This window comes from Perognathus longimembris, chromosome 5, assembly GCF_023159225.1.
Source record: "Perognathus longimembris pacificus isolate PPM17 chromosome 5, ASM2315922v1, whole genome shotgun sequence".
Classification (NCBI taxonomy): domain Eukaryota; kingdom Metazoa; phylum Chordata; class Mammalia; order Rodentia; family Heteromyidae; genus Perognathus; species Perognathus longimembris.
Genome location: NC_063165.1, coordinates 207,638 through 228,433, shown reverse-complemented (window position 1 = coordinate 228,433; position 20,796 = coordinate 207,638). Strand labels below are relative to the sequence as shown.

Genomic DNA, 20,796 nt, shown 5'->3' with positions numbered 1-20,796 from the left:
GCCTCCAGTCTAGTGTTTTGCTTGGTTAATTAGAGCTGGAATCACACAGACTTTTCTGCCCCAGCTGGCTTCGAACTGCCATTCTCTAGGTCTCAGTCTCCTGAGTAGCTGGGATTGTAGGCATGACCCACTGGTACCCCGCTTTAGAACCATTTTTCAGCTGGGAATATGGCCTAGTGGCAAGAATGCTTGCCTTGTATACATGAAGCCCTGGGTTCGATTCCTCAGCACCACATATATAGAAAAGGCCAGGAGTGGTGCTGTGGCTCAAGTTGGCAGAGTGCTACCCTTGAGCAAAAAGAAGCTAGGGATAGTGCTCAGGCCCTGAGTTCAAGTACCAGGCCTGGCAAAAAAAAAAAGAATACAGTAGAATTGTTTTTCAACTGGGTTTCCAGAGACCCAAGGTGGACCTTGCAAGTCCAGAGTCATCTCTTCTATGCAGTACAAACTTTGGTTTCTTCACCTGGAAGATAGAATAATATTTGCTTGCTGATGGGGTTCAAGCTTGGTGGTGATGTCAGGATGGGGGATTTGTGTACTGCATTCCTTGTTTTTGATCATTGTATGAAGATTGGAAGGATACCCACCCAATCTCCAGGTGGGGCTCTGTCTGGCTTCTTTCCATGATGGCAGGTTCATCTGTGCTTGCTCCTGCTTTCCCAGTTCATACTGTGTCTCCTCTTGTGCTGCTAGGATTCCCCAGTGCCCTTTCTGAGCCCACCTTGGCCCTCCTAGCCACCTCTCTGCTCTACTTCTTCTTGACTGGTGATTGACTCCAATTCTCTGCCCAATGGAGAGTCAGCCATGGTGCAGGCAGCTCCAGTGCATTTCAGTGAATTTATCCTGGAACCCAACACAGGCCTGGTACCTTCACCATGCTGTAGCATTGAGCAGATTCACTGGCCTCCATTTCATAAAAGGATGTGATGGCTGCCAGTGGCTCCATGCAGGCTCCCCTGGTAGGCGTACACACAATTATATGCATGTGTTTGTGCTGATATGAATATTTGGGCTAGTTGTGTATATATGCATGGCTCTGCACTAGCATGAGTGAAGTTCCTTCCTATATCAGCAGCAGCGGACTTCCCTTGTAATTAGTGGAAGCTTAGCCATCCACAAGAGCAAAGATTACACAAGTATTGTTAGGCCGTCTAAGGAGAAAGCTCTCCTGGTAAGGCTGAATGGTTTGGTGGATTCATTGGCAGGATCCCATTGGAGGATCCAAGAGCAGAGTGTGATCACCACCTGAGGATATTTTCTTGTATGCCAGAGACCTCCTTTGTACCCTGTTGCATTCTTTGGCCAAACAAAAGTAGGAAATTCTGTGAAGGACGTCTTTCCTATGTTATTTTTTGCTATTGCCAACAGCGAGAATTAGAATTACAGCACCAACGTGATGAGCATAAGATCGAGCAGCTTCAGCAGAAGGTGAAAGAGCTGCGGTGGAAAGAAGAGGTCCCTTGGGGTGATGCCTCCCATCTGGGTGCCCTGGATTTGGACCATCTCCAGGAACAGCAGCAGGACCTGGAGAAGATAAGGCAGCAGCTGCTCTGTGTGGTCGGGCTTCTGACTAGCTTTGTCAACCACACTATGGACAGGTGTGAGCGCATAGATAGTGCTTAGCACCACCAGTGCACTCCTTCCCAACCCCCTCACGTACATATCTGTTTGTACTAAGTTGTGAAGTGTAGGCTATCTTCAATTTTAGGGTCATGTTTTAATGGACTAACACGCCATTTCTCCTCCCATGAGTTAACTAATTGGGACCTCCTAAAAGAGACCAACAAAGCAGTATATCTTGAGATCCACAGCACATCAGTCTGTTCTTCCAAGATTTCTTTAGATTGGTTCTCTCCATGGGCCAGGTAATGAAGATCTGTGCCCAGCTGCTCCCATCGTGTGTTCTCCCCCAGTCCTGTTCTCACCAAGGGCGAGGTGCTGTGTCTATGTCAGTTAGGCCTCAAATTGTCACTCATGCCTAGGCTGCAGACTCATCACCCATTCTCCAGTGTGCCTGTGATGTAAAGTGAACAGAAAAATTAGTGTTGATATTTGCCTTTTTCCTACCTACAGAAATGCAGTTAGTAGAGTTCTTCCATCTGTGTAATTTATATAGCAACATAATTTTTAAACAGTTTAATTTGGAGAGCACTTTCCCAGTGGGACACGGGAGTGTGAGGATGGGTGTTCCTGGACACTGGTGCCCAGGGCAAGTAGTTACAGGTTTCTGAGCCTCTTAAGAAGTGTCTGTTTGCAGGCCCTGCTGCCCCTACATGGATTGCTCTGCTGCACTGCCGAGTTCAAAGGCTTCCCAGACCCACTTTATGGGCAGGGGTGCTGGCTGAAGTCACTTACCCTCACATGCAAGTCACCCACCACCTGTAAGCGCTGCAGCTCAGGGCAGAGCACCTCGGCCTCAAGGGTACTGGACACATGCACTTCCTTCATCTCTTTGGCAGAGAGCTCTTGAATTACTTAGGATGATAGTAATTTGGATTTGTGTGAACCTTCTAAATACTTCTTTGTTTTCACAGGACAATGAATGACTGGACATCATCCAATGAGAAGGCGGTATCCTCCTTAGTCCACACACTGGAGGAACTAAAATCTGAGCTGAGCATGCCTGCCTCTTCCCAGGTACAGTGGGCTCCTCTTGCTGTGTGGTGCCACTCTGCCATGGTTAGAGGGGCCAGTGCTTGGCTGTGCGTGGCAGGGAGGACACACTGTGACAGCTTGTGATTTCTGTGTGGGTGTTCAGCAGTGGCTCCTCTCTTGGTATGTGTGCGTTTGAGTGGTCACCTACTCTGTATGACCTTGTGGGCATCATATGACTTCCATATCCTAAGGTTTATTGGGCATCTTTGGGGCTCAACAGTGCTACTCATAAATACTATCCAGGACTCCCTTCCCAAATGTTCTTCACTGTAGGCCCCAGGTTTACCTCAGAGGCTGCTGGTCCAAAGGAGTGGCAGCTATGTTCTGTGGAGGACAGACATTGGCAAGAGGCACACCTGCTCACAGCCCAGCCTGCTCATTGTCTGTTTCTCCTGAGAACTGTTGTCAGGAATGCAAACCTAAGCTTTTCTAGGAAATTCCAAGCTCACCACAAGTGGCCTTTGTAGGTGTTCACACATCTGTGACATTTATGAAATCACAGCATGGTGTCTGGAGTCAAGGAACCTGCACCACCTGCTGTCACTCCATTTACTGACCATCAGTCATGAGGTGGTGGGGGCATGTTCCAGCCCTCTTTCCATAGCCACCCCTCAGGAGGCTGAGGGTTCCAGTTGTGGAGATCATTTGACCCCTCCAAGTAAGTAGTGATATTTCCCCTCATTTTTAATGTGCTGCCTTGGTTTATGCTACTCTTAGATTTGCAATGGGCCATTTTACACTGTACACTGGACTAAGAAGAGATAGGATATGTTAACTTTTGTCCTGTCCCCTATGTGGATAGCTGCTCTTCGCCCTATGTGCTTCCTTTCAAACTCCAAGTATGTTTAAAATTAATTCTGATAAACTTGTGTGTTTTTCTTTTTCTCAAGAAAAGAATGACAGAGCTACAAGTCCAGCTCATGGATGTGCTACTAAAAGACAACAACTCTCTTACAAAAGCTGTCAGCACAGCAACACGGGAGAAAGCAGAGCTGTGCAGGGAAGTGTCCAGGCTGGAGAAGACTCTGAAGCACCATGTGCAGAAGGGCTGTGCTCTGAGTGTATGTACTGCCTCCTCTGGCATAGCCCCTGCCAGCTGGCCCTACATTGTCACCCTCTGTTCCCTCTGGCAGCTGTTTGACAAGAGCTAGAGAGCTGGGCTTCTTCCCAGACCTGCTTGCCCCCTGTAGGCCTTGTCCCTTCTAGGGAAGTCTTGCTTAGTGTTCCAGAATGGTGTCTTTGTTTTTAACTGAATTTTTGTTTTCTTTCTGTTGTGTTTTGAGAGTTTTATTTAATTTGCGGTTTAAGCTAAGGGCTTTGTCCTTGTTAGGCAAGTGTTATACCAATTGAGGCACACTCTAGCTCTTTTTTCCCTTAGTTACACTTCAGAAAAGGCCTCACATTTTTGCCCAAGGCTGGCCTAAGACTGGCCTAAGGCTGGCCTACAACTTCTTATGTAGCTGGAATGACAGGTACAAGCCACTATTCCCATCTTGTTGATTGAGATGAGGTCTTGCTTTTTCTCTCTGGGCTGGGCTTAAACTATGATACTCTCGTTTTCTCTCATATGTAGAAGCTAGATCTAAAATTACACTGGAACATGGTAAATTATATAGGACACTAGCCACATAGACCAAAGGAGGACACTCTTAGGGGAGTAACACAAAGGCACAATGCCTATGTACCTCTGATCACATAAAATAATACTTACTGAAATGAACTCTGGGAAATGGAAACAAGAGGTTTTTTTCTTTGTTGCTGTTTTTGCTTTATTTTCTTTTGGTCTTGTTTGTTCATTTATCTGTCTTCGGGAGGTTAAGGGAGGCACAGAAATGGAGGAACAAAGGGTGAATGGATGCAGCAGTGGTACTCACCAGATACTACATTGAAAATGAACCATACAACTTATGGGTGTGGATGGGAAGGAAAAACTGCAAAGAGTGAGGGAAGGGGGAAATGTACTCATCACCGAGTTATATAACTGTAACCCGTCTGTATATCACCTTTATAGTAACAACAAATTTTTTTTTTAAGGTGCTAGCTTCCAGTCCTTCTGCTCACTCTTTTAAGCAGCTTTTATTTCTCTCTGTTGAACAAACTCCTTTATCTTACTATTAAAAACAGAAATGAAAAACTGATGCTCTCAATCCTCATCTCTTAACTAGCTGAAATTACAGACATGAGTCACTGTACCCTTCCATGAGTTCTTTATATTTGAGAGTTCTCTTTTTTTTTTTTAGTGCCAGAGCTAGTGCTTGAGCTCAGGGCCTGAGTGCTCTCCCTGAGCTTTATTTTTGCTCAACACTAGCACTCTGCCACTTGAGCTACACCTCCACTTCTGGGGCTTAATTGGAGGTAAGAGTCTCGTGGACTTTCCTGCCTGGGCTGGCTTCAAACCGCAGTCTTCAGATCTCAGCCTCCCCAGTAGCCAGGATTGCAGGCATGAGCCACCAGCACCTGGCTTAATTATAGTTTTTTAAACAAGGTACATGGAAGACTTAGATAAAGAGCCAAGTGGAAGAGAAGCAAGTCATATAGGAAGAGTTTTAACTTCAGGGCCTTACTCTAGCTTTCAGATGTTTAACTACCCGGAAATTCCCTGTACCCTGTCTTTGGGGTATTTTGTTTGTTTGTTTTTGGAGGTGTTAGAGGTTGAAACCAGGGCCTTGTGCATGCTAAGTAGGCATTTATCATGGAACTCTATCCTGAGCCACTTTGGGTTTTTATGGAAGTTTCCTTATGTAGTCAGGGTGGGATAAACACTGGCCATTGGGGATCTGATCAAGGGTCTGTAATTACACAGGTGACTGGTTGATTCCCTGGCCCTGTGCCGGGCTGCTAGATGCTCAGACCCTTATGTCATTCAGGAAATGACCAAGATCTTGGGACCTTTGTGTCAGGAACTGAAGCCCAAATATGAGGACAAAGATTCTTGGTAGTTCTGTCAGGAACTAGCAGCAGAGAACACTTATAGTGTCTAATGTTAGTGGCCTTTTGTACAAGTTTTAATTTTCTCTTACTAACAAGTAGCTTTTCTGCTTCAGTGGCATTCTCTATAGACATTTTGAAAACTTGTATGATTTCCTTCATTCTACTCTTTGTTCTGTAAAGTGTCATGTGTGCATTTCCCTCCACTCAGATGTAGTTTTCATATGTTCATATGTTCTATGTTCATTTTAATTCATTTCAAAACATTGTGGTCTCTCCTGGAACTTGTTTCCCCCATTTATTTGTCTGTTTGTTTGTTTAACTAGGATATTCTTTAACTTCCAAACAGATACCATCTTACTTTTGGTTTTGGACTTAAGTCCGTTATTGTCAGAAAATGTGTTTTGAATCATTTTAGCTCCCTTAAACTTAAAAAGGGTTGCTCCGTGTCCTCTCATTTTGTCTTTCTTGGTAAGGGTCCATGTTGGAGTGCTGGTGTGCTCTGCTGTCTGTCCATACAGCTCACTGACACGGAAACTCCATCTTTGATCATCATCTGAATTTCTTCATGCTGTTCTGCTGGTTAGCAGTAGATTTGTGGATGTGTCTGTTTCTTCTTCCAAATGTGTCTTCTTTGCTTTGTCGGTAGATAAAGGTGATGGGACTTCTATACCTATGTCCTTTATCTGGTGGTATCCTCAGACTTGTGGAGCTCATTCCCGAGCTTTTGGTGCTCGCTCCATGTGTTTCGGTGTTATGTGTTTAGGGCAGCCTGTCAGGCCTGTATGACTCTAGTCACTGGTAGGACCCTGTATATGAGTATGAATAATGATTAGCAGGTAATAATCGTTACCATAATAATAATTGACAATAATGGGGTTTAAATTTGGCCTTTTAAATTTGTGCTTCCTTGGCAGTCACTCCACCCTTTGAATCATACCCCAGGTCTTTTGACTTTAGGCTTGTTTTTCAGATAGGATCTTGCATTTTTGCCCAGGACTGGCAACTTCCTACCTATGCCTCCTTTGTAGTTGAGATTAAAGGCAGGTACCATCTTACTCTGTTTTGTTGAAATGGATTCTCACTAGCTTTTTGACTGGGTTGATTTCAAACCATAATCCTCCCAATCTCCACCTTCTGAATAGCTGGAATTACAGGCATGAGCCACTGTGTTCTGCCCAGGTCATGTTATTTTCTTTAAATGCCTAAACTGCAGTTGGACTGCAGATGAACTGGTAAGGTAACTTTCTCCTTCATGTTCAACATAACTTGCTTTGCCAGAGTGGTTCTTTCCTGAAAGGACTCCGCTCTCTAGGTTATATAGCTTATACCTTATTTTATTTCTGCCTTGTCAGGGCCTGCTTTGGACTCATGGGCACCTTAGTTTCTGGTATTCTCACAGGAGGGCTTGTGTGTTGACATGACTGCCTGATTCCTGTCCCTGACTGCTAGATGCTGGCAGCTGACCAATGAAGGATAGGTTGCGAGCATTGGCTCTGAGGCTCCCTTGTTCTTTCACCATGAAGTCTTCCTCCAAGTGTGTAATACAAGTGGGGATCTTGAGCCCTTGGGTGTCTGGTGGCTGTTCAGGTCTTTTGTGCATGCCTCTGGCTGGAATGGCTTCTCTTACATCTACCAAGCTTTAGATGTGTGATTTGATGGTGCTGCAGCAGAAATATGTATTTACATTTGCGAGTGTTTCGCATTTTTAGGACAAGAGACCCAAGATAGTTAAGACTTAAAGCTTATAATTTGGGGGTTATTTTGTAGATACTTCTTTGTTTTTAGTAAAATGTTTCTTATGTATAGTGTAAATGGAGGGTAATAATTATAACCTAAATATTAATGATGTGGTAATATATAATGTTTATATATATAATGCCACCATTGAAAAGATGCTGAGCTGGATGCCTGTCATTCATCCGAGTGACTTGGGAGGCTGAGATCTGAGGATCTAGTTAGAAGCTGGCCCAGGTAGTAAAGCCTTTTATCTCCAGTTAACTACTAGAAAAACAAAGTGGCACTGTGGCTCAAAATGGTAGAGCACTAGCCTTGAGCGAGAGAACTCAGGGACAGCACCCAGGCCCTGAGTTCAAAGCCCTACAACCAACAAAAAAGAAAAACTAAAACAAAGGAAAAAGAAAAGATGCTGAAGGTACACAGACACAAAGCATGCTGCCCAGATTGGTTTAGCTCTTCTGTGTCCTGGCATCTGGGAGATGTATCCTAGTATCATGCGTGCCCTCAGCTCTCCCTGTCTGTGTTTGGCCACCCCCTAGAGAAGTCATTGGCCAGCCATGGAAGAAACAGGCAGGATCTTTGAACATGACCTCCTCCCTTTGGGTTTGTGTGATAGCCCTCTTTCCTGCCTTACCCTCTTCTTGATCATCTTTCTCTGTGTTCTTATTTAAGAACAGCTTTGTAGAGTGCTGGCTTTGTTTGTTACAGAGGCCGAGTAGAAGTGTGTGGAAGCAAGATGGGGCTGTTTTGCAGAGTCCACCAAGACATTCAGAGCTTGGACAACCCTCGCTGCCTGTAAGTGAGGAGGCAAACACCTGCCACGTCAAGGTGAGACTGAGCTGATGTTGTGCTGGAGGCACAGAACATTGGTGATATTTTATAACCTGGGGGTGGGAGTAAGGCTAATTGCAGGCAAAAGCATTTTTGTGACTGTTGAGGTAACCTCATTTCCTGGGTGTATTTGCTACCAAGTGACCAAGGCAGTATCACTGTGAAGTGATTGCTATGAGGAAAGGAAGTTACAGCATCAACTTGGATCTGAAACTTGGTCTGGTTGTATAGACACGTCTTCGCACAGGTTAAGGGTAGAAGGCGCAGTGCTCCATGCCTTGGGAGATGGTCTCTGTAGAAAGCAGAGAAAGCAGTTCCAGTAATCAGGTGGTTGTGGCATGGAAGTTTGGCTTAAATGGGACACTACTCCAGTAGGAAGAGTGATTTTCAAGTTTTGAATCTCAAACTCTGTGTTGTTCTGATTTCACAACTTGTGTCATTCCTTACCTCCATGTCCTCTGTGGAATGCATGATGAGACTTCTGAGCTCCCTGCCTTTTTTTTTTTTTTTTTGCATGTGTGTGTTTTAGTTTTGCCAGTCCTGAGGCTTGAACACAGGGCCTGAGCACTGTCCCTTAGCTTCTTTTGCTCAAGGCTAGCACTCTACCACTTGAGCCACAGTGCCACGTCTGGCCTTTTCTGTTTTCTGTGGTGCTGAGGAATCGAGCCCAGGGCTTCATGCATTCTAGGCAACCATTCTACCACTAAGCCACATTCCCAGCCCCCTGCCTAGTTTTGTGAATTAACTTGGGTAGAAATTCAAGGGTCTTCACTGGGCTCATTTAATAGTACTGTGGACAGGAGATTTGTGTCTAATTTTGTCAGATAAACTCAGGCTCATCTTTCAACAAAAGGACTGTTTCTGGCTACAGATATGCATGGCTGACTTATGTGATAGTTTGTGAGGACAAAAATAGTCTGATTCTTTGTAAAAATAACCATACAGTCAAGCATGGTGACACACACCTATAATTCCAACATGTAGGAAGAAGACAGAGGCAGGAGGGTCTCAGGTCCAGGCAAGCCTGGACTACATGATCAGACCCTGTCTCAAAAAACAAACAAACAAACAAAAAACCCCAACAACAACAAAAAGTCTAAGTGTACAATTGTATTGAATGGTAAGAAGTGGGGCATATCAGCAAAATATTTTTGTTTCCTTTGATTCCTAAGTCTTAGAATGTTTTTTTTCTTCTTCTTTTAGATGGAAAAATTATACTTATATTATCTGAGAGCAGAGAGCTTTAGGAAAGCTCTGATCTATCAAAAGAAGTATCTTTTGCTGCTGATCGGTGGATTCCAAGATTCTGAACAGGAAACCCTCTCCATGATTGCTCACTTGGGGGTTTTTCCTTCCAAAGCAGATAAAAAAGTCACTGAGTCTCGTCCTTTCACGAAGTTCCGCACTGCTGTCAGGGTGGTCATTGCAGTGCTGAGGTAATGGCTGCTGCATCCCAGTGGTGGACAGCATGTGTTCTTGGGTTGTAGGCAGCTTCATTCTTCAAATCTCCTCAGTGTTTTCTCTTGAAAGATGAGTGGCCCTGGAAGTGCTCAAGCAAATATAGATGACACTTGTTCTCAAGAAGCTATACCAGGCATGGTAGTGCTTGCCTGTAACCCCAGCATATAGAAGGATCACAAGTTTGAGGCTATCCTGGGCTTTGTAGACCCTATATCAAAGAGAGAGAGAGAGAAAGAAAAATTGTGTATAACTGTCGTTTCTAAAGCTAAAGATTGCAACAGTTTTGTGTAAAGGACCAATTTGCTCCCAATAGGTTTTGTTCCAGGATTTATTATGGAATGGTGGTTAAAGATCGTATTTGTCTCTGCAAATTTTGGTTTTTTGGTTTTTGTTTTTTGTTTTTGCCAGTACTAGAGCTTGAATGCAGGGCCTGGGCACTGTCCCTGAGCCTCTTTGTTCTCAAGGCTAACACTGCCACTTGAGCCACAGCACCTTTTTTGGCTTTTTCTGAGTAGTTTATTAGAGATGAGAGTCTCACAGAATTTCTTGTCTGGTCTGGCTTTGAACCATGATCCTCAGATCTCAGTATCCTGAGTAGCTAGGATTATGCTCACATAGCATAGCTTACATATGTGAGCCCAGCATTGTTTTTTGTGTTTTGGTTAGATTTGTGGCCTAGAAGAGGAGTCCAGGTTCATAAAAACGTGCTTGTCACTGCTGGTGTACCAGCCTTGAGCTTGAACCCTCTGGGACCTGACCAGCCACCAAGTACCTCAGGACCACCTCACATTCATCCTCTAATCTTTCTTGGGAAGCATTGTGTGTGCTCCCTAGCCACTTGATGTGGCTCCTTTCTCGAGCAAATGTAGCTCCCTGCTATAGGGAATTTTATTTCAAAAGTAGCAGTGGTAAAGATTCATTTCATTGTGTTGTTTTAAGTTTGCTTAACTTCTAACACATTTGTTCCCCCAGGGCCTTATAGCTGCCTGCTACCCACAAGTTTCTTAGGGCCATGCCAGTCTCCTACACTGCTCTAGGGAGTATGAATAAGATGGCTAATGTCAGAAGAGGGATAGGAGAGGCCCAGGAGGGGTGGAAGGGTGTGTGTGTGGGGGTGCCAGAAGGCTATGTTTTGAACTGCTTAATCCTCAGGCCATTGTCCTTGTACCCATTTGTCCATCCAAATATGTAGGAGACTGACCCATCCCAGGCAATGCTTTAGGTGCATGATGCGGGAAGGGGAACAGGCCTACAGGCTGCTCCTAGAGCCTTCTTGATGAAGAGGCCGGTAGTCCCTCAGTCAGTGCTTCTCTAACCATGTGAAGGGGCTGCCCCTGAGGGCCTTGAAGGTGATTATTGGCATGCTACTTGTCTGGAGATCCTGCTAGTAGGAGCATCAAGGGCCCTCACACCTATCATGCTGACAACCCACTTCCCTGAACTGCTGGTGCTTCCCACTGACCCCCTGAGCCCATCAAATAGCTCATGGCCAGTTAGGCTACCTAGGGAGATCTTGTCTAGAGGGAGAGATAGAGACAGGTTGTGCTATGCACAATCTGTGACAGAATGAGGCTGATGCCCAGAAGACACAAAAGACCGGGTGGGAGCAGTTACTGCTGGCACAGGCAGATTTGAGCTAGAGGCTGAGGACACCATAGCTGGTGTGGTAACATCGCGGCCCAGCTGTGTGGAGCATAGTAGGGTCAAAGGTGGCTACATCTGGATGGTGGTTGTGGCATTGGGAAAGTTCATAGGCCAGCTTGGCTAGCACTCTTTGTGTGTGCCTATCTTGGGCCTGTTGATGGACCTGGACATGTGTTGTGTGTGCACCACTGGCATCAGGGCCAGTGTTGGTCCATCATGTTGGGATGGCACTGCACCTTTTATATTTGCTCTGCTCTTTGGGTGCCGGTTCTGGGGCTTGAACTTGGGGCCTGCGTAGTATCCCTGAGCTTTTTGCTCAAGGCTAACACTCTACCACTGAGCCACAGCTTTTATATTTCATTAGAGATCAGAGTTACAGATTTTCCTGCCTGGGCTGACTTTGAACCATTATCCCTAGATCTCAGCCTCCTGAGTAGCTAGGATTACATACATGAGTCATCAGCTCCTAGCTTGTTTGCTCATTCTTTTAATTTTTTTTCTGTTTTAAAATTTTATTTTAGATTTCTCTTTTGGTATTTCCTATTCTAAATGTGTTTTTGTCTTCTTTCTTTGTAGATTACGTTTCTTGGTTAGGAAATGGCAGGAAATTGATCGGAAAGGAGCTCTAGCACAAGGCAGAGCTCTACGCCCAGGTAATTTATGCCTTGATCATCATTAAGCTGACCCACGAACCTTTCTTCCTATTCACCGTAGTGTTTCTATGAACACTTTAGTGGAACATGTTAACATGTAGTAAGAAACCTAGGAAGTTCACTCAGTACAGTGACAACATGAGAACAAGGAGTACCAAACTGAGTTCTCCTCAGTCAACGAGTGACATTGAGCACGTGGATTTTCCACAGTCAGTGACAGTGAGCGACAGCAGTAACGGGTCCTGTGCAGTCAGTGAGCCACAGCAGGGGTTTGGTGTCGTCAGTCAGTGACAGCAGGCACAGGGGTTCTGTGCAGTGAGGGACAGTGGGCACAAGTGACACACTCAGTAGCAGCAAGCACGGGTTCTATGCAGTCATTGAGCGACAGCGGGCACGGGGGTTCTGTGCAGTCAGTGAACGACAGCAGGGGTTCGGTGTAGTCAGTGAGCGACAGCAGGTACGGGGGTTCTGTGCAGTGAGTGGCAATGGGCACAGGAGTTCTCAGCACTCAGTGAGCAACAGCAGACACAGGTTCTTTGCAGTTCTCAGCATTTAAAATATTATACTTCTTGTTCTCCAGAGGAGCAGAAATTGTGCTGTGTCCTGTTAAACCTCCCTTTTGGTACCTGGTGCTGAGTCTTAGTAGGCTCACTCAGATCTTTTCTCTGGGGCTCTCTTCTGCTCCCTGCCCAAGTGCAGTATACAACTGGCTCAGTGGGCAGCAGGGTTCAAGGGCAAGCAGAACATTTTGCAGAGCCCTTTTCCAGACTATTGTCATATATGAGTCCTTTCTACTTTGCACAGAGAACATAGAGCAGGTCCTTACCCTCAGCTTCTCAGGTTACCAGTGATCACAGTGACTAGGCCATCCATGTTTTGCTGCAGTCCAGGCCATAAGGAAGATTTACTCCCTCCAGGCTACGCTTGATGGTCTCAAGGCTCCTGCCTCTTTTTCCTCAGAGGTGGTAGAGGTAGGACAGATTCTCCGTGTCATGCCTACAGTGCTCCTGAGGGCATCACCAGCCATGAGCTACCCATGGGGTGCTGGGTCAGAGTCAGCCTCGTTCAGAGAGCACACAGGTGATCAGAACTTAAAACGTGTCATCACTTAGGTACTTTATAACTTTTTTTGAAATTGATAGACTCTTAGGTCTCACATTTTCATGGATAGGTCTTCACTAAAACATACCCATTTCTTTTCCTAATAATGTGCTTTTTGGGAAAGGACTCAGAGCACCACGGCGGCGGCAGTCTTCATCTGAAGCCAGAGAGTCCCTGCCGACCCGAGATGTATCTGCAGGCCATGCCAAGGGCTCTGCGCACAACCTGGCACTGGCAGCCACGGCCTCCCCAAGCAGGTGAGTGGGCATACTGTGGCTTTCCCTGATGGTGCCCAGACACATTATTTTGAGTATTCTGGCTTTTGCCTAGCCCAGAGCAAGGCAGAAAACACATCCCTGAGTCTGTGATGGCCTGAGAGTCTCTGTTTGAGGAGGTTCAGCGTCATCTCTGTGGTGGCAGAGGTCTCTTCTGTGTGCATGCTGTCTGGGAGGCAAAGCCTGTACCTGAGCCTGAAGAGGTCTGGAAACTCATTGGGATGAGAGCAAAACAGGACACAGAAAGTGCTCCCAGGGGTCATCAGGGGCTAGAATGAAAGACAACCATAGTGAGCAATGGAAGGATGGCAGGGGCTTTTTTTCCCATGCAAGAGCAGGTGGGTAGGTGAATTGTTGCAAGTACAGGCTTTGCGTTATATACAATCCAATTTGGGTAACGGGCATACACAAAGATTTAGTAAATAAAATAATGCGCAAATCTTCGTACTCATTTTAACTGTGAGACATGATGCAGAAGTTGATTTGTAAAGCACTATGCTGCGGTGTAGTAGCTGGTAGAATGCCTTGCCTAGAAGCACAAGGCCCTGAGTCAACCCCATTACCATAAAGCAAACGGGAAACAGTGTGACAAAGACAGCCCTGGAGGTGCCTTTGTCAGGTCCCAGGTCTCCTTCCCCTCCACGATCTACTTGTGGAACTCAACTATTGTGTTTTTTTCTTCTCCCCTCTTATCCTCCCCCTCCCCCTGCCTTTGACATGGTGGTGATTTGTTTGAAGATCTACTTCATCCCCAAATTCAAGGTTAAGAAGATCCTTGACTGTGTCTCAAGATCCAGAACATTCCTTGACAGAGTATATTCACCATCTAGAAATGATCCAGCAAAGACTGACAGGGGTGGTACCAGGTAAAAAGTCCTTCATAAACATTAAAAAAATATATCACTGTTCCTTAGATATATGGGATAATGTAGAGAAGAGTGTTAGTATTACATTGACTACTATCAGTTTCAGTCTTGACCGTACTGAGTGTGAATGAAGGCTGGGCTTTTCTGTATTTTTTCTTACCCGTGTGCGCGCGCACGTGCACGCACCTGTCTGTGCATACCCCTGCGCCTGTGTCTGCATCTGTATTGGAGTTTGAATTCAGGGCCTTGCCCTCTCACTTGGATTTTGTGGTTGTTGTTCTGTCCTGGTCCTGAGACTTGAACTCAAGGCCTGGGCCCTATCCCTGAGCTTTTCTTGCCCAAGGTTGGCGTTCTACAAACCACTTACGCCACAGCTCCACTTCTGACTTTTTTTTTTTTTTGGCCAGTCCTGGGCCTTGCACTCAGGGACTGAGCTCTGTCCCTGGCTTCTTCCCGCTCAAGGCTTAGCACTCTGCCACCTGAGCCACAGCGCCCCTTCTGGCCGTTTTTCGTATACCTAGGGCTTCATGTATGGGAGGCAAGCTCTCTTGCCACTAGGCCATATCCCCAGCCCCTACTTCTGACTTTTTGTAGATGAGAGTCTCATGGACTTCCTGCCTGGGTTGGCTTGGAACCATGATCCTCAGATCTCAGCCTCCTGAAAAGCTAGGATTACAGATATGACCTACCACTGCCCAGCTTACTTGGCACTCCACCACTTGAGCCAGGCCTTTCATCAACATTTTTGCTGGTTAGAGAAGAAATCTCAAAGGTTTTTCTGCCCAGTCTGCCTTTAAACTTCAATCCTCAGATCGTAGTCTTTGGAGTAGCTAGGATTATAGGCATGAGCCACTGATGCTCAGACTGTCCAGTGATTCTTTTTTTTTTTTTGCCAGTCCTGGGGATTGAACTCAGGGCCTGGGCACTGTCCCTGAGCTTCATTTTGCTCAAGGCTAGCACTCTACCATTTGAGCCACAGCGCCATTTTTTTCTTTTTCTGTTATGTGGTACTAAGGAATTGAGCCATGTTCCCAGCCCCCTGTCCAGTGATTCTTTTTTTTTTTTTGGCCAGCCCTGGGCCTTGGACTCAGGGCCTGAGCACTGTCCCTGGCTTCTTCCCGCTCAAGGCTAGCACTCCGCCACTTGAGCCACAGCGCCGCTTCTGGCCGTTTTCTGTATATGTGGTGCTGGGGAATCGAACCTAGGGCCTCGTGTATCCGAGGCAGGCACTCTTGCCACTAGGCTATATCCCCAGCCCCTGTCCAGTGATTCTTAACCATCATAATTTAAAATATATGTTTTAATTTTTTTTTACAACATTCAGATGAATTCAGTGATAGTGTTTGGAAAATTTTCAATTCTTAAAAAAACATGTAACTCACTTTATCTCATTTTTATGTATATTTAGATTCTACTTCAAAGAAATCCTGTCACCAGAAGATTAAATAATGAATAAAATCCTGTGGCTTTAACCTGTGACAATTCTATTTGAGGAAAAGATGTTTTTCCCTAAGGAAAGCTCGTAGTGTGCCCTGTAACACTATGTATGTGCTGTGATGCCGGCCCTGATGCCACCAAGCGTTCCAACCTCATCACGCTGCTGCAGAGCCTCACAGAGAGCTCTCTGTGGCCTGAACACTCTGGCTTCTCACCGTCCCTGAGCCATGGCTGTGCCCTATCTGTGTACCTCTTCCAAGCAGGGAAGTGGAGAGTGGTTTCCAGTTGTTTATTTCTTAGAGTGTACAGATGGAAACATCCTTTAGAAGTGAAACCATTTACCCTCCCCACACACATATACACACACAGGAAGGAAAGAAAGAATAAAGTGTAAGACTGTTCTATTGTGGATGGCTTTGTGTTGTTCTTTTTAGTTCAGCCAGTTTGTTCTGGTCATTGGCAAATAAGTAAATAATAAATAAAACATGATTTATGTCAAACTCCTCTGTCACAAATTTCCCTTACATTTTCCCTCAAGCATCCACATTTTGGGTTGGTACCTGAAAAATATGTACCCCAGATTTCTGCAGCCGAAGATAGTGAAAGTCTTAGATAATTCATGATTGTTGTAAAGAAATGTGCTACTAATCTAGGCCTGAAGGAGGCTTATTGAATAGTGATAAGTGAAGATGTAGGTGGGGGATATCTGTCATGTTCTTGTAATTGGCCTTCTGGGTGTGCATGTTTTGAGGATAATTTTCCCTTCTTTTGGCTATCATTATATTTGCACATTCCAATATGTTAAATAGTATACTTTTGCCTCCATATGGAGATTGAAGAAACTTAAAAGCTATGCCTAATAAAAGATGTTGCATGGCTGGGCACTGGTCACTTATGCCAGGCTACTCAGGAGGCTGAGATCTAGAGGACTGAGATTTGAAGTCGAAACAGAAAAATCCATATGACTCCATCTCCAATCAACCAGTAAAATGCTAGACTGAAAGCATGACTCAAGTGGCGGAGTACCAGTTGTGAACAAGCAAGCCAAGTGAGCATGAGGCCTTGAGTTCAAATCCTAGTACTGACCCAAAAAATGGCACTGCCTGGTTTAACAAAAACATCTGGAGACAGTATATATGACAATATAGGAGCTGGGAATGTGGCCTAGTGGCAAGAGTGTTTGCCTCGTATACATGAAGCCCTAGGTTTGATTCCTCAGCACCACATATATAGAAAATGGCCAGAAGTGGCACTTTGGCTCAAGTGGCAGAGTGCTAGCCTTGAGCAAAAGGAAGCCAGGGACAGTGCTCAGACCCTGAGTTCAAGGCCCAGGGCTGGCAAAAAGAAAAAAAAATAACAAAAGCAGTATATACAGTCTGCCTGAGCAGACTGAGAATCCACCCATCAGTAAATAAGACAGTCTTAGTGATACTTTTTCTGCTGCAGTCTCCCTTTTAGTCCCTGCTTGTGGTCTCGTGGTGCATTTCGCATGGCCCATGACAGGAAAGTGCAGATTTTCCTGGTACGTGGCAGTTGCTTCGTTACAGTCCAGTCCAGGGGTGGATTTCAAAGGATCTTCCATTAGCAAATCTTTGGTGGCACATTGGATGGCCTGTCTCAAGCCCCGCAACACTTTTTTTTTTCTTCTGAACTAAGCATGACAGTCTTCTTCCCCTTGACAGTCTGAGCACTGGGAAGGAAGTAAACCCATGTCAAATGACATACAACCTTAGAGATGTGGCACTAGTAAAATTGGAGATAAGACCCCCAGGCCACCATCAGGTCAAGGGGAACATACTCCACATTCCCTGGAATTTACTACCAGGCTTTCTCTTAAAAACTGGATGTTGGGCTGGGGATATGGCCTAGTGGCAAGAGCACTTGCCTCGTATACTTGAAGCCCTGGGTTTGATTCCCCAGCACCACATATACAGAAAATGGCCAGAAGTGGCACTGTGACTCAAGTGGCAGAGTGCTAGCCTTGAGCAAAAAGAAGCCAGGGACAGTGCTCAGGCCCTGAGTCCAAGGCCCAGGACTGGCAAAAAAAACAAAACAAAACCCAAAAAACTGGATGTTTTCTTTCAGAAGTGGGATGATGGAGCTTTGAGGTCAGAACTCACTGTGCTGTTCTCTGGTGAATAATAAACCTAGTTTCCTTTTCCTCAAAACCCAGCTCTCCAATTGGGAGCCAGTGATTCACACCTATAATCCTGGCTACCCAGGAGGCTGAGATGAGGATTGAAGCCACCCTTGGCAGAAAATTCTGGGCATCTCCATCTCCAATTAACCTGCAAAATGCTGATCTTGGAGGCATGGATCAAGTGGTAGAGCACTAGCTGTGAGCAAGCAAACTAATGGAGAGTATTAGGCCCTGAGTTTAAATCCCAATACTACAGCCTGCTCTAATTTGTGAACTGTCTTTGTATGGCCAGGGGATTGAACTCTGGGTGGTAACCTGACTTCTGGGCATATCCCTCCCCTGTGTAATATAATAGTTTTACTTTCACTTTTACCATACAGCAGCTCCAGTTATTATCTGCTGCTCCCTAGATGAAAGGACTGGAGTGCTAGGGCATCATTCTTAATTTACAGCTCATTAAGCATTTGATGTGTTCCCTGGCAAAAATCCCATTGGAATGCAATGCCTGTAACCCCCATGGAGTTTGAGGATATCAGGAAGGGCAAAGTACCTTTGTAAGACACTGGTAAGTAGGGCCACTCCTTTGGTTTCCAGATCTATGTGTTTTTCTGCTAGAATCACAGTGTTATATAAAGGTCTTTAATGCACCCTAAAGGCACTAAACCTTCACAAATACCCCCTGGCTTAACAGTTTAGCTGTGCCTCTATCATGCTGTCAGTGCTCTGGGCCAGGGAATGCCTTGTACCTGTATTTCAGCACTGAAGTGCACCCTGAACTTCCTTGGCTACCCCAGTTGGTAGCAGTTGCACATTGTCTCTTCTCTACCTCTTACCTGCAGGATTAACCTAATGTCAGTAATGCAAAGGAAGCCAAGAACTGGTGACTTATGCCTGTAATCCTAGTTACTCAGGGCTAAGATTTGAGGATTGTAGTTCCAAGCCCAGGCAGGAATGTTTGTGAGATTCATCTCCAATTAAGCAGCAAAAAGTCAGTGGGCTGTAGCTCAAGCGGTAGAGTGCTAGCCTTGAGCACAAAAGGCCTGAGGTCAAGCCCCACTACCTGCACGCGCATGCACATACACAATGTAAAGGAGCAATATATTCTCTAGGATGTCTAGGCCATTGTGTTGATGTTAAACCTCTTAGCTTGGAGGATGCCTCCTATTGCTGCAGATTACTATTAAATTTTCTAGTACCCTTCACTAAGCTCCCTTGTAATCCAGCTCCAGCTTTCTTAGCTTCTGTCAGTACATGGTTTTTACAGCTCAGTATGAGTTGAACTGCATCATCTCAAAGGATGTTTAAGTCCTCACATCCCCCATGTGAAGAGCAAATGGATTAAGTCAGGCTTCTCACTGTCATTTCTGAAGGGCTTTGGGCCTGTACTTTTCAAGGACTGATTAGCTGGTTCATATCCATGTAGCCTTGAGTCATTTGCTACTTTTGGTAACCTTTATGTAACCTTCAGACTGGGTTTGTGTCCATGGCCTTGTGTGGCTATCTTTGACCAAATGCCACTTTTGTCTTGTGGGAATGTGGTGAGTGAGTTGGGAATTGTGGAATTAGGAGTTATGGGTTAAAGGCTGTAAACTGGAGAACAGAATGAAGTCTCTGCTGCTGTGCAGATGTGTGCTGGAATGAGCCAGGGAACAGTGTACTATTATGCTTTGTACTGCCATTGCTGCTGCTGATGGTGTGAACAAAGACGAGTTATCTAGAAGCAAATGCCGAGATGGAAAATTTGGGGTACCTAATATTTAGCTGGTATCAACATCTGAAAAGAAGTGGAAGGACAGTTTCCCAGGCAAAACTTTGGCTGGCCTGCATGGATTTCTAGAGGAAGTGAGACAGATCTAACTTCCTCTAAAGCCCTGGATCTGAGGTTAAGCACAGTTAAGCATTGTTCAATGCCACAAAACATCATTAAATATTGTTCAAGATGTTTGCTTTGTGTTGAGTATTCAGTCTTTACAGCAAACTCTCCCTAGTTTTGTTTTTGCTTTTTTTCTTGTGAGTGAAACCACTAGGAACAAGGTGTTTAGGACTTTGAAATGGCAGCAGAAAGATCATTTGACTGTCAGCCAAGCAATCCCTTCTCCGACAATTGGTTGTACTACCTTAATGCCAGACAATTTTGGACACTGGTCACTGTAAGAATACCTGCAAGGAGTCTTACAACTGAACCCTCTATTCTTGGTCCAGGATGCCTTTAGAAAACAAAAATTTAAATTCCCATGTGAGTACTACTTAGCTCAGTTGATAAGGAGCTCTCAGTCTTGCATTATTATTTTGTTTAAATAATTGCGTGCTACTGTTTCTGGGCCTTAATTTCATTAAAAATCTGTCTTCCTAGAAGCAAACTGTGCCCAAAGGCAAGGTAAAAATTAATGTCTGTACTTCATTTAAGTGATGAAGTGAAAATTTAGATTTGTTGAAAGTGAAAGGCAGCATATCTTTAGTAGAAGTTAGGTTCTGTTGTGGGACAAATGAATCAAGCTTCTGCAGTACAGTACTTAACTCTCAATCCTTCTAAGAGGCAACAAACAAGGGTATTCCTGGGCCCATGAATTAACGCAAAGAATAAACGCTTGGCACCCCCAGCCCTGTACTTTGCATCTGTGTCCTTTGATCTAAACTCCAATCACAGGACTGACTTAGGAGCATCTTGTGACAAAAAGCAAACTCCTTGGAAGATAAGCAATGCCTTATCTTGAGGCAAAAGGTCCAGCCAAAAGCCACAAGCCACACGAGAGGCGAAAGTGACTGAGTTGTTCCTGCTCCCATCAAGAGACAAAAACCCTCTAGAGACAATAATCTAATGGCCAACCAGCCCACACCTGAGCCTTGCAACTGTTTTAACTATGCGCCATTGTTTTCATCCCCTGTCCTCAAGTCCCTATTTAACGCTCAGGGAAATGCCTGCACCCGTGAAGATGGACCCACGTGCCTTCTTCCTGCGGCTACCACATTAATACATCTGAACGCGAAGCAGTCGGCCAGTTCTCGCGGGGCCCCAGCGCCACGGCAGCTAAGCCAGTGAGCCTTCGGCAACGCCGGGCCCACCC

General features: G+C 45.2%; 1 protein-coding gene across 3 annotated transcripts in view; it reads left to right on the top strand.

Annotated features, from left to right (window-relative positions):
- Nucleotides 1–16,038, top strand: part of Pcnt (pericentrin) — a 113,315-nt gene extending 97,277 nt beyond the window's left edge. For 2 of the 3 annotated variants that reach the window (XM_048346060.1, XM_048346058.1), the window contains 9 exons: nt 1,369–1,598; nt 2,535–2,637; nt 3,546–3,716; nt 8,032–8,151; nt 9,358–9,590; nt 11,836–11,912; nt 13,138–13,270; nt 14,027–14,154; nt 15,563–16,038. In XM_048346060.1, coding sequence (XP_048202017.1) covers nt 1,369–1,598; nt 2,535–2,637; nt 3,546–3,716; nt 8,032–8,151; nt 9,358–9,590; nt 11,836–11,912; nt 13,138–13,270; nt 14,027–14,154; nt 15,563–15,603 — 1,236 coding nt within the window. In that variant the 3' untranslated portion in view covers nt 15,604–16,038. The remainder of the gene's footprint in view (nt 1–1,368; nt 1,599–2,534; nt 2,638–3,545; nt 3,717–8,031; nt 8,152–9,357; nt 9,591–11,835; nt 11,913–13,137; nt 13,271–14,026; nt 14,155–15,562) is intronic. The other variant, XM_048346059.1, reaches the window with a different exon arrangement.
- Nucleotides 16,039–20,796: the final 4,758 nt, after the last annotated feature.